Genomic DNA, 12,514 nt, shown 5'->3' with positions numbered 1-12,514 from the left:
CAGATGCTTATATCTTTCCTTTTCTCCTTTACTTTTCACTTCTCTTCTTTCCACAGCTATTTGTAAGGCCACAGCTATTTGCTAGCCATTTTGCTTTTTTCTATTTCTTTTTCTTGGGGATGGTCTTGATCCCTGTTTCCTGTACAATGTCACAAACCTCTGTCCATAGTTCATCAGGCACTCTGTCAGATCTAGTCCCTTAAATCTATTTCTTACTTCCACTGTATAATCATAAGGGATTTGATTTAGGTCATACCTGAATGGTCTAGTGGTTTTCACCACTTTCTTCAATTTAAGTCTGAATTTGGCAATAAGGAGTTCATGATCTGAGCCACAGTCAGTTCCCGGTCTTGATTTTGCTGATTGTATAGAGCTTCTCCATCTTTGGCTGCAAAGACTATAATCAGTCTGATTTTGGTGTTGACCATTTGGCGATGTCCATGTGTAGAGTCTTCTCTTGTGTTGTTGGAAGAGGGTGTTTGCTATGACCAGTGCGTTCTCTTGGCAAAACTCTATTAGCCTTTGCCCTGCTTCATTCTGTACTCCAAGGCCAAATTTGCCTGTTACTCCAGGTGTTTCTTGACTTCCTACTTTTGCATTCCAGTCCCCTATAGTGAAAATGGCATCTTTTTTGGGTGTCAGTTCTAAAAGGTCTTGTAGGTGTTCAAAGAACCGTTCAACTTCAGCTTCTTCAGCGTTACTAGTTGGGGCATAGGCCTGGATTACCGTGATATTGAATGGTTTGCCTTGGAAACGAACAGAGATCATTCTGTCGTTTTTGAGATTGCATCCAAGTACTGCATTTTGGACTCTTTTGTTGACCATGATGGCTACTCCATTTCTTCTAAGGGATTCCTGCCCACAGTAGTAGATATAATGGTCATCTGAGTTAAATTCACCCATTCCAGCCCATTTTAGTTTGCTGATTCCTAGAATGTCGATGTTCATCTCCTGTTTGACCACTTCCAATTTGCCTTGATTCATGGACCTGACATTCCAGGTTCCTATGCAATATCACTCTTTACAGCATCGGACCTTGCTTCTATCACCAGTCACATCCACCACAACTGGGTATTACCCTATAGTTTCATCTTTTTGAGAATGCCACTTAAATGAACTTGTACCATGTGTAACCCTTTAAGGTTGGTATCTTTCACTCAGATAATGCCTTTTTTTTTTTTAATGGAAAATTTTATCTGTGCCAAGTTGAGGGTTATAACCCAGGAACAGCATCTCAGAGAGTTCTGAGAACCAGTCCCAGCATAATGCCTTTTACTTCCATCCAAGTTGTTGTGTGTATCAGTACTTTGTTTTTGTTGCTGGGTAATATTACGTTTATGGTTATACTAGTTTATTTACCCGTTGAAGAAAATTTGGAATGTTTTTGTGCTGTGCTTAGTCACTCAGTCGTGTCCGACTCTCTGTGACCCCGTCGACTGTGGCTCGCCAGGCCCCTCTGTCCATGGGGATTCTCCAGGCAAGAATACTGGAGTGGGTTGCCATGCCCTTCTCCAGGGAATCTTCCCAACTTGGGGATCGAACCCAGGTCTCCCACATTGCAGGTGGATTCTTTACCATCTGAGCCACCAGGGAAGCCCAAGAATACTGGTGTGCGTAGCCTATTCCTTCTCCAGGGGAACTTCTGACCCAGGAATTGAACCGAGGTCTCCTGCATTGCAGGCAGACATTTTAACCAGCTGAGCTACCCAACTTTTGGCAGTTATGAATAAGCTGTTATAAACACTTGTGTACAAGGTTTCGTTTTGTTTTGTTTGCTTATTTCTCTAGAGTTTATAACCAGGAGTGGGATTGGTGGGTCATATAGAAAATGTATGTGTAACTTTGTAAGCAGCAGCTAAACTGTTCTCCAGGATATCTGCTGTTTTGCGTTCCCATTAATGATGTACGAGAATTCTAGGTGCTTCATATCCTTGTCGGCACTTCGTATTTTCTGTTGGTTTTTAAAAAATCTTTATTATGATATACCTGTGTTATCTTATTGTGACTTTAATTTACATTTCTCTAGTGACTGATAATGTTCAGCAGATACATCTTTTCTTCAGCTTATTTATCTTCTTTACTAAAATGTTGATATGTTTTGCTAAATTGAGTAACTGAGTTGCATTTTCCCTACTATTGATGTTTGAGAGTTATTCATGTATTCTAAATGTAAGTTCTTTGTCAGATGTCATTTCCAAATATTTTTTCTCAGACTGGTTTGTCTTTTCATCCTCTGAACAGTGTATTTTGCAGAGCAAAAGTTTTAATTTTGATGAAGTCTGATTTATCAGTGTTTTATGAGTTGTGCTTTTCACGTCTAAGAACTCTGCCTAACTCGAAGTCAGGAAGAGTTTCTCTTATGTTTTCTTCTGGAAGTCATGATATTTACTCTTTCATTCCTAATATTGGTAACTTTTTTTAAATCTCTCTTTTATTCTTTGCCATTCTTACTAGAGTTTTTGTTACAGTAAGAAAAAAAAAAGAATACTTTTGGTTTCATTGACTTGGCTCTATTACACATCTGTTTTCAATTTCATTGATTTCTGCATTTACCTTTATTTTTTCCTTTCTTTTGTTTGACTTGGGTTTATTTTGCTTCTCTTTTCTAGCATCTTAAGTGTAACCTGGAGGTTTTCTTTTAACAACTTGAGCACATCACAAACAGGATAAACTCAAAACTAAAGACAAAGAAAGAAACTAAAAAGCATTACCCAGAGAAAAAATAATGCATTATGTTTATGTTCTAGTTGTTATATAAAAAACCCTTACGGACAAATCAGAACTTTTTGGCCAACCCAATATATACTTTGAAAACTTTCAGTGTTATAATTTTTGCTTCCAATGGCAAAATGTATTTTAAAGAACTCAAGAGATAAGTCATCTATCATATTTTCCCAGATATTTACTGTTCTGTGACTCCTTCCTGATGATACAATTTTTTCCCCCTTGTTGCCTTTGAAAGTTTTCCTTTACCAGTCCTTTTAAGGCAAGTAGGCTCCCTATGAATTCTGAGTTTATTGGAGAGCATTTTCACGAAACTTCATCCCTAAATATTTTTCTAAATTGTTCTTTAGTATACAACTCTGCTTTGACAGTTCTTTTCTTTCACTCCTTCAAAAGTATTGTGCTACTTCCTTCTGGCCTCGTGATTTCTAATGAAAAATCTGGGACCGTTTGAATCACTGTAGCCCTGTAGGCAATGCATTGGTTTTCTCTGGCATCTTTCAAGCACTGTTATCACCTGGGAGCTCTGTATACAGGCAAGTCCTGGGATCCAGTTTCATACCAATTTAGGTAGAATTTTGTAGGTAGGGGTGGGACCAAGGTGCTTCCTTTTAATGGGAACCCCAGGTGATCTTTATTTATTTTAAGGTTGGAAAAGTGCTTGCTGAACAGCTTCATTCAATTTTTTAACACTTATTGTTTAACCTACATACAGTAGAATTACTTTTAGTGTAAATCCTGTGAGTTTTGGCCATCACATCACACTAAAAGATTGTGCAGGAATGAAGATATTCCTTGTTTTAACTTTCAGCAGCAGTGGAAATTGATAAAGTCACCTGGCACTACTTGTGACTCCAACAGAGTTACTTGTCACTGAAATGACTTTACTTACATACACGTTTCATATTGCAGTCAGTTTTGGTGGGATGCTGAAGCCACCAGCTTTTTAGGAATATTCAAGAGGTGATATACGCTTACTGATAATTACTACCTAAAATAAATGTACTTAGAAACAAACCAGGGCTAATGTGTGGCTTCTGTATATTTCCTGGTGACAATGAGGATGACACTAATAATAGCTAATCTTTATTGGGTGCTTATTATGAACCTCACTGGCTTTCTAATGCTTTGATGCACTAACTCATGTTTTCTTCATGATAAACTTATTTTTATTTCCATTAGAAAAATTTATTTTGGGCCACGTCGTGCTGCCCGTGGCATCTTAGTTCCTCAACAAGGGATTGAACCAGCACCCTGGACAGTGAAAGTGCAGATTCCTAACCACTGGAACACTACAGAATCCTTTCTGTTTTTATTCACATTTTACCCGTGAAGAAACAGAGGCATTGAGGGGTTAATTAACTTGCAAAAATTTACTTTGCTACATAGGTGCTCAGTCCTGTTTGACTCTTTGTGACCCCATGGACTGTAGCCCACCAGGCTCCTCTGCCTATGGGATTCTCCAGGCAAGAATACTGGAGTGCGTTGCCATGCCCTCCTCCAGGGGATTTTCCCAACCCAGGGACTGACACCTCTCCCATACCCCCTTTCATTGCCTGCTTGGACAAAGCATTGCTTCTATTAGACTGGCAAAGTGGGTTTTAGGGATTAATAAGACTGCAGCCAAGCTTGTTAAAAGGTATCTTGGACCAGCTGAGTGTTAAAAGCTAAGAGGGCTAGGACTTCCCTGGCAGTCCAGGGTTAAGACTTCTCCTTCCAATCCAGCGGGTGTGGGTTCAATCCCTGGTGGAGGAACTTAGATCCCACATGCCTCGTGGGCCAAGAAAACACAGAACAGAAGCAGTATTGTAACAAATTCAATAAAGACTTAAAAAAAAACCTAAGAGGGTGGAGAATGCAGGTGGGCAAACTACTGCCCATGGCTTATTTTTGTAAAGCTCCTCTCCCTCCCCAGCTGAGATTGGTTTTTACATTTAAAGGTTGTAAAAGGAACAAAAGGAACCTTATTCCACAGAGACACTATGTGGCCACAAAGCCTGTGATTAGCTCCCTCCCCCTTCTTTTGAGTTCTTTTTCTTCCACAGACGACTTGGAAGTTGCTTGGGAATAGTGAAGAAGATAAATAACAGTAAATGACTGTTGAGAATGGTAAATAACCTTGAGGGAGAACCCAAGAAGTCAAACTCGTGGTTTCCAGATCCTCCCATGGGTCAAGCATGGAGCCAGTGCTTCACATAGATACAGTATCATCATGGGCTTCTGTAATCTTTATCACATTCACATGGGAAGAGGGATGTACCACTGGAATCTCCTTTGGCTTCAGGAGGAATATTCACCAGCCATTAGACTTCTCAGAAGGGTGGTCTCAAAGTCTAAACGAATGTTATTGGGTTGGTGAAAAAGTTCTTTTGGGTTCTTCCCTATATGGTATGGAAAACCCAAATGAACCTTTTGGCCACCTGCAATGTTATCAGGGCAACAAAAGTGAAAAGCCATAATCTCTGCGGCCCAGATTTCTTACAACCTCCATTTGAAGGACTGTTTTATATTGCAGAATAGTGCCTGCTTCTCTGAAGCTACCAGATATTAATCTAAAACACTGGTATAGTTACAGCAGTTTTCCACTGCTCACCCATGTATCCTAACAGCAATCTTATGGTATTTGTACTATTACAATCCTAGTGTTGCAGCTTGCAGAAGTAAGCCTGCTGCTGCTGCTGCTGCTGCTAAGTCGCTTCAGTCACGTCCGACTCTGTGCGACCCCAGAGACGACAGCCCACCAGGCTCCCCCGTCCCTGGGATTCTCCAGGCAGGAGCACTGGAGTGGGTTGCCATTTCCTTCTCCAATGCATGAAAGTGAAAAGTGAAAGTGGAGTCGCTCAGTTGTGTCTGACTCTTAGCGACCCCATGGACTGCAGCCTTCCAGGCTCCTCCATCCATGGGATTTTCCAGGCAAGAGTACTGGAGTGGGGTGCCATTGCCTTCTCCGCAGAAGTAAGCCTAGAGAGGTTAATTAATTTAACCATGGTTTAAACATCTATAGCAGATCTTTAACAGTGCCAATATAGAGCAATTCCCAGGTGGTGCAGTGGTAAAGAATCTGCCTGCCAATGCAGGAGATGCAAGAGATGTGGGTTTTGATCCCTGGGTTGGGAAGATCCCCTGGAGAAGGAAATGGCAATCCACTCCAGTATTGTTGCCTGATTCCGTGGACTGACGAGCCTGGTGGGCTACAGTCCACTGGGTCACCAGGAGTCAGACATGACTTAGCACACACACAAGGAATATAGAGCAAATGTGCAGCAAATATATAGCAGTTAGAGGTTTTAAAAGCTAACTGTCCCCAGAGGTGCTTTTAACGAGCACCTCTCCTCTCCCACCTAACTGTGTCTCCTTTTGCATGTTCCCCAGGTTCACAGTGTGTATCTGGGGAGGCTCGAGCTGTGTGAGGGCTGCAGGGTGTGGCGGTGCAGGCTGCCCCTCGCTGGTGGGCATCCTGCCGGGTTAGCCTAGGGATGGTTAGACCCCAGCCCACACCCTGCCTGTGAAGATGTGTGTGGCTGCATCTGCCCAGGAGAAGGGACACCTTTTTCTGATTTGCACAGAAATGCGTTTCCCCCTCCCTCATGGCTTCTTTCTTGTTTTGTGTCTCTTCAGGTCTCTGCCTTTCCCCAGGAAAAGGACAAGAAGATGATGAAGTTCCAGGTGAGTTGGATTTTTTATTTCTGTCACTTAACAGGTAATTTCGTTTCTCAGTGGATACCTTATTTCTCTTCCTTGCCAAGAGTAAAGAATGGCGGCAGACATTTAATACTGCTTGTGTGCCATGCTCTCTTGATTCAACTTCTTTAAAATTTCCTTTCTCAGTTTTTATATATTACCATTTTGTTTCACAACTAATAGTGTAAAAGAGAATGGAAATTTTTTAAATGGGAAGGCCCACACATTATTACCCTGCCTACAAATCACCTGTTTTTTTATGTTTATTTTTATGTGCATTCATAACTAGACTTGCAATAATAGATACAATTTTTAATTGTCTTTTATTCACTTAAGATTATAGCACTCAATTTTTGTCATTATTTCAATGAACTATTATACCTTTTCCTCCTTTTTAAAAAAGTATTCCTCATTCACAACCTTTAATGTCTTGATGATTCTTACACTTTTACACAACAGACTCATTTTCCCTTTATTTAATCTTTACTCAGAGTAATTCTGAGAGAATTCTAATATTATTTGTCCAATATTCTAGGGACTCAAAACTTAAAAAAAAATTTTTTAAATAAGTTTTTTTAAAGTGGTACCCCACAGACTTTGTAAAAAGAATACCTAAAGAGTAGTTTTGTCTAACAGAATCATACTGAGGCTGAACTCAGAAAAAGAGCGCTAGCTGTTTTCATTCAAAAAGATCTAGATTCTTTCTTTCTGGGACCTGAAAGCTTTCTTTGTGTGTGTCTGTGTCTGTTTGTGTACCTTTCTGTGTTATACCATTCATGAATTAATGAGAGCATCACAGGTACTTAATTGTAAAATTTTAGTCATACTGTAAGTCATACAGACACTGTATAGCAGAAACTATCACACCATTGTAAAGCAACTATACTCAAAAAAAAAAGACACAGGTACTTTCCATCCGTAACTCTATTCACTGCCCTAAGAGGGACTGAATCATCTTCCCCATCAACATGAAAATAAGAGGTTCATGTAAATTCAGATCCTGTTCACGTTTCTGCAGTAGGCACGTGTCTGGCCGATTCCAAAGTCTTTCTGGACCAAGAGTATCAGGCATACAGTTGGGGTGGAAAGAGACACAAAACAAAAACCAAAAATCAAACCAAACCAGAGTTCTCATTCAGAGACCAAGACTTGAAATTGTGGTGTTTGAAGCTCCAGCCAGAACAAATGCAGTGTTGAGCAGGTCTTCATACAGAAATTTTAAATTTCCCTATAGCAAAAATATTAAAAGACAGATAACAAGGTAGGAAGAAAAGAGTTTATATCATATATGGAAGAAAAGGCCTACTGTCCCCAAGTGAATGAATGTTATTACAAAACAAGAAACAGATGACCAGTAAACATATGAAAAGAGTAATATTCATTACTTATCAATTTTGTGAAAGTTTTTGAGATAACTAGTTTTGGCTTCCCAAATTGACTTCTGAGATTATCCAAGTTTTTTGGTTTTTGCTTTTGAGTATTCGTGTCCACTGTTGTCCAGAGTATGGAGGCTTAGGAATTTATACTTTCTTGGAAGCAGAATAAATTAAGAAAAATCTTTTTGGAGGAAGCACTTGCCATTATGGTCTCAAAACTTTAAAGTTTGTTTTTCTTCAACATTACCATTTCTACTTTTTGTAATTTATCTTCAGGAGATAACCAGCAGAGTTCTAGGGACTAAGGTCTATATGGCAGCAATCTTGCAACATTGTTTACTCTAAAACTAAGTAAGCATGCATTATTTGTATCAGTTCACTATATTCTCAACCATCAATTCCTTGAATTACTGTATAGCCCTGAAGTGGAATGTCAGCAATGATGATGGTAACAGTAATCATAATAATAGTTAGCATTTATTAGGTACTTGGGCTCCCCAGGTGACCCTAGTGGTAAAGAACTCATCTGCCTGCTAATGTAGGAGATGTAAAGAGATGAGGTTTCGATCCCTGGGTTGGAAGATCTTCTGGAGGTCATGGCAACCCACTCCAGTATTCGTGCCCGGAGAATTCCAGACAGAAGAGCCTAGTGGGCTACAGTTCATGGTGTCACAAAGAGTCAGACACAGCTGAAGCGACTTAGCATGCACACATTGGGTATATACTATGTACCAGGCGCTGTTCCTAAGTGTTTTACTTACAGTCACTCATTTTATTATTCCTAGTACCCTAAGGTACAGTTAACAGCCTGCAAGTGAAGAGAGGATGCAGACTGGGTCCAGGTTCCCATGGCAGAGTGAGGCCCCAGAGCTGTGTCCATAAACGCTACACATCTGGATGGGGCACAGAGGAGGGCTCCATCCTTGAATAGGAAAGGTGACTCATGCCCTGTAAGTCTGGCGCATCAAATAAGCGGTTCAGTTCAGTTCAGTTCAGTCGCTCAGTCGTGTCCAACTCTTTGCGACCCCATGAATCACAGCACACCAGGCCTCCCTGTCCATCACCAACTCCCAGAGTTCATTCAGACTCACGTCCATCGAATCGGTGATGCCATCCAGCCATCTCATCCTCTGTCGTCCTCTTCTCCTCCTGCCCACAATCCCTCCCAGCATCAGAGTCTTTTCCAATGAGTCAACTCTTCGCATGAGGCGGCCAAAGTATTGGAGTTTCAGCTTCAGCATCAGTCCCTCCAGTGAACACCCAGGGTTGATCTCCTTTAGGATGGACTGGTTGGTATATGTATATAAAAAGAGGGAAAACAGACTCCATCGCACACGGTTGGAACTAAAGCTTTTCTAGCAACCCATGCAATGCAGCAGAGCTCCAGGGACTTACCTACAGGGGTACTATCAAAAGGCAGCAGTTTAAAGTGCAAGGATTCCTTTTCCTGCAGCCTTTCTGGTGGATGGAATCAGCAGTGTGAAAGGCAAACAGAAGGCAGTTGCTGAAATGTGACTTGGTCCTTAGGAATCTGGAACCACTTCCCGTCCTTGACACTTTCTCGGGGCTGTCCCTCTTCCATAAGCATTGTGTGTGTGTGTTTGGTGTCATAGGAGCCAGTGTCCTTCAAGGACGTGGCTGTGGTCTTCACCGAGGAGGAGCTGGGGCTGCTGGACTCGGCTCAGAGGAGGCTGTACCAGGAAGTGATGCTGGAGAACTTCCAGAACCTGCTCTCAGTGGGTGAGCACAGTGCCTCGGGGACTCAGTGTCATCCTCCTGGGATTCCTTTGTGGGTGCAGTCATGTAAAGCTCTGGAACTCCTAAAATCATCCTCTTACCTTAGGTACCTATAAGTCCTAGTAATCCCAGAGACAGAGACAATGTGTTTCTGTCCAGGAAAAAAATCTGTCCCTTGAACTATTAATATGAATGGGGAGCTTGTGGTCCTGCCCCATAAAGTCGAGTTGCTGCGCTTTTCGGATTTTCATGGTGCCAATAACTGTAGCTGTGGTTTTTCAGAGGTATTTTGGTTTTTCTGCTTTAGTGACATACTTGTCTTCAAACATACAGAAAATTTGCAAAAGTATAGAACAAGAATACCCCTATCGCTTTTACCTATGGCTCAGTGGTAAAGTATCTGCCTGTAATGCAGGAGACACAGGAGATTAAGTTCGATCCCTGAGTCGGGAAGATGCCCTGGAGGAGGAAATGGCAACCCACTCCTATATTCTTGCCTGAAAAATCCCATGGACAGAGGAGCCCGGCAGGGTACAGTCCATGGGTGACAAAGAGTCAGACGTGACTGAGCACAGCACACACACCTAGAGTGATATTTCACCCCATTCACTTTATCGTTTATGTGAATGCTCTTTTCTCATATGCATAATTTACATCTGAACCATTTGAGGGTAATTTACACAGGCCATGGCCCTAATATCCCTAAATGCTTCTGTGTGCAGGCCAAGTTCAGGAATCCCCAGGACTACACTCTTGACACCAGTGGCAAGCTGGGGGGTGCCCAGAGCCTCAAGTAATTTGCTAGAGGACTCTGAGGACTCACTAAAAGCTGTTATACCCAAGGCTACACTGTTATGTGGAAAGGCTACAGAATAGGCCTTGGATGCTAGGAACGGTCCTTGCCACTGTGGTATCTTTGTTTCCTGGTCTTAGGGCTTAGAGCTAGGATTAGGGGTGTGTCTGCATGTGTACACCTATATTCATATACATAAACATACATGGATATATAAAAATACGTATATGTATGAATATTTATTCAGTTTCATTCATAGTAAGAGAGGTACTAATTCAAATTATACTGAAACGCCATTTTTCATTCATGAGGTTAGCAAAAATTCAAAAACTTTTTTTTTTTTTTTGGGCTGTCTCATGAAGGTTGTTGGATCTTCATTCCCCAACCAGGGATTGAACCCAGGCCCCAGCAGTGAAAGCACCGAGTCTTAACCACTGGACCGCTAGGGAAGTCCCCCAGAATTCAGAAACTTAACACTATTGGGGGGGGGGGTGGCAAAGTTGTAGGGAATAAAGCACTTTCATGTTTTGATGGTGGGAATGCAACACGATACCACCCCTATGGAGAAGAATTTGACAGCGTCTAACAGAACTATGGATTTACCCTTTCTCAGCAACTCACTTGTAGGAATTTTCCCTGAAGATAACCAAGTACAAAAGAGCATTAATAGTATACTTACTAGTTTGTGTAAGGGAAAAAAGGGAAAAATAAGTAAATGTATGTAAGCAACACAAGGATTAATCAGGAAATCATGAATTTAGTTTCTTGTCAATGGTGAGCTGTGATGGCGTGGAAGGGATGTTTGAGAGGGTCACACTTGTCTGAATAACACCTTTTGGTCTAGTTTGGACTTTTGTAAATATGTTAGGGGACTTCCCTGGTGCTCCAGTGGTTAAGACTCCACCTTCCAATGCAGAAGATGCAGGTTCAATCCCTGGTTGGGGAACTAAGATCCCACATGCCTTGCAGCCAAAAAAAAAAACAAAACATAAAACAGAAGCAATACTGTAACAAATTCAATAAAGACTTTTAAAAAATGATCCACGTCAAAAAAGTCTTTAAAGAAAATATTTAGTTCAACACATTCTAAAAAGTAAATCAAATAAGAATGTGAAGGGATGATCATCGAAAAGAAAAATGAGTTGTGTTTGAAAGGGATACCTTAACCACAGTAAACAGAGAAAGGAAAGGATTCATGGAAGTAGCTAAGGAATACAGTTTATAACTCTATATACCTTTAGTTTTAGGTCTAGTGGGAGGAAAATTGCAGTCCTCAACACTCCTTAGTGGATTTGTTTACTGCAGTGAACAGAATAAGCAATTCTTCTGCAGGGGCCAAGGAAATTCACTGGAGAAAGTATTTTTTCAACAGATAGTGCTGAAACACTTGGACTTCTGTATGCATATATTTGCATGCCTCCCACCTACAAAATGAAAGATTAACTTGAAGTGGATGAAGGGCCTGATGTAAAATGTAGAAGTGTGAAACTTGTAGATGGAAACACAGGAGAAAATTTTCATGACCTTGGGTTAGGCAAAGATTTCTTAGATATGATGCCAAAAACGTGAATCAGAAGAAGAAAAAAAAACCCCAACAAACAAAAATATGATTCAGGAGGGGAAAAAAACAAAAAACCACAAGTTAAACTTGGTCAAAATTGAAAACTTTTGCTCTTCTCTCCTTTTTTACAGGAAATCAGCCCTTCAAACCAGAGCTTATATTCCAGCTGGAGAGAGAAGAGCGTTTGATGATGGAGTCCCAGAGAGGTGGGTGTTCAGGTGAGAACCATCCGGCAGTCACCCAGCAGCCAGAGAGCCCCTCCCAGAACACGAGTCAGAAGGGGTCAGGCCCTGAGGTGTCTGTACCCTCACTGCTCTAGCTTCTCTGATCCTAGCTCATTCCTTCTGTCCCAGCTGCACTGGCCCACTTGCTACCCATCAGACCTGTCTCAGTGATGCTTCTGCTTCGGGTTACTTGGCTTGCTTTGCTGTGTGCCTTGAATGAGTGAGTCAGTTAATACATGCATGGTCTTCCCTGTCTTCAGTCCTCCCTGAGGCAGCCAACAGGTATAGAGTAAACCATGTGATAGAGAGATACTCCAGAGTGGTGTTTGTCGTCAGATGAATGCCTGTCCTAATTCTGTGTAGGTGTCCTTTAGTATTCATGGATAGGTACTCATTATTTCTTAAAGGATAAGAATAG

At 41.3% G+C, this 12,514-nt stretch overlaps 1 protein-coding gene across 5 annotated transcripts in view; it reads left to right on the top strand.

Moving 5' to 3' along the window:
- The window catches only part of LOC109572262 (zinc finger protein 112-like), a 34,765-nt gene that overhangs the window by 10,798 nt on the left and 11,453 nt on the right, over positions 1 to 12,514 (top strand). For 2 of the 5 annotated variants that reach the window (XM_070771194.1, XM_019978881.2), the window contains exons 2-4: positions 6,343 to 6,390; positions 9,395 to 9,521; positions 12,004 to 12,090. In XM_070771194.1, the coding sequence (XP_070627295.1) occupies positions 6,343 to 6,390; positions 9,395 to 9,521; positions 12,004 to 12,090 (262 nt within the window). The remainder of the gene's footprint in view (positions 1 to 6,342; positions 6,391 to 9,394; positions 9,522 to 12,003; positions 12,091 to 12,514) is intronic. The other 3 variants (XM_019978882.2, XM_070771196.1, XM_070771195.1) reach the window with 3 other exon arrangements.

This window comes from Bos indicus, chromosome 18 (genome assembly GCF_029378745.1).
Source record: "Bos indicus isolate NIAB-ARS_2022 breed Sahiwal x Tharparkar chromosome 18, NIAB-ARS_B.indTharparkar_mat_pri_1.0, whole genome shotgun sequence".
NCBI classification, from domain to species: domain Eukaryota; kingdom Metazoa; phylum Chordata; class Mammalia; order Artiodactyla; family Bovidae; genus Bos; species Bos indicus.
The sequence above is the reverse complement of the archived record's forward strand: the minus strand, read 5'-3'. Positions and strand labels throughout refer to the sequence as shown.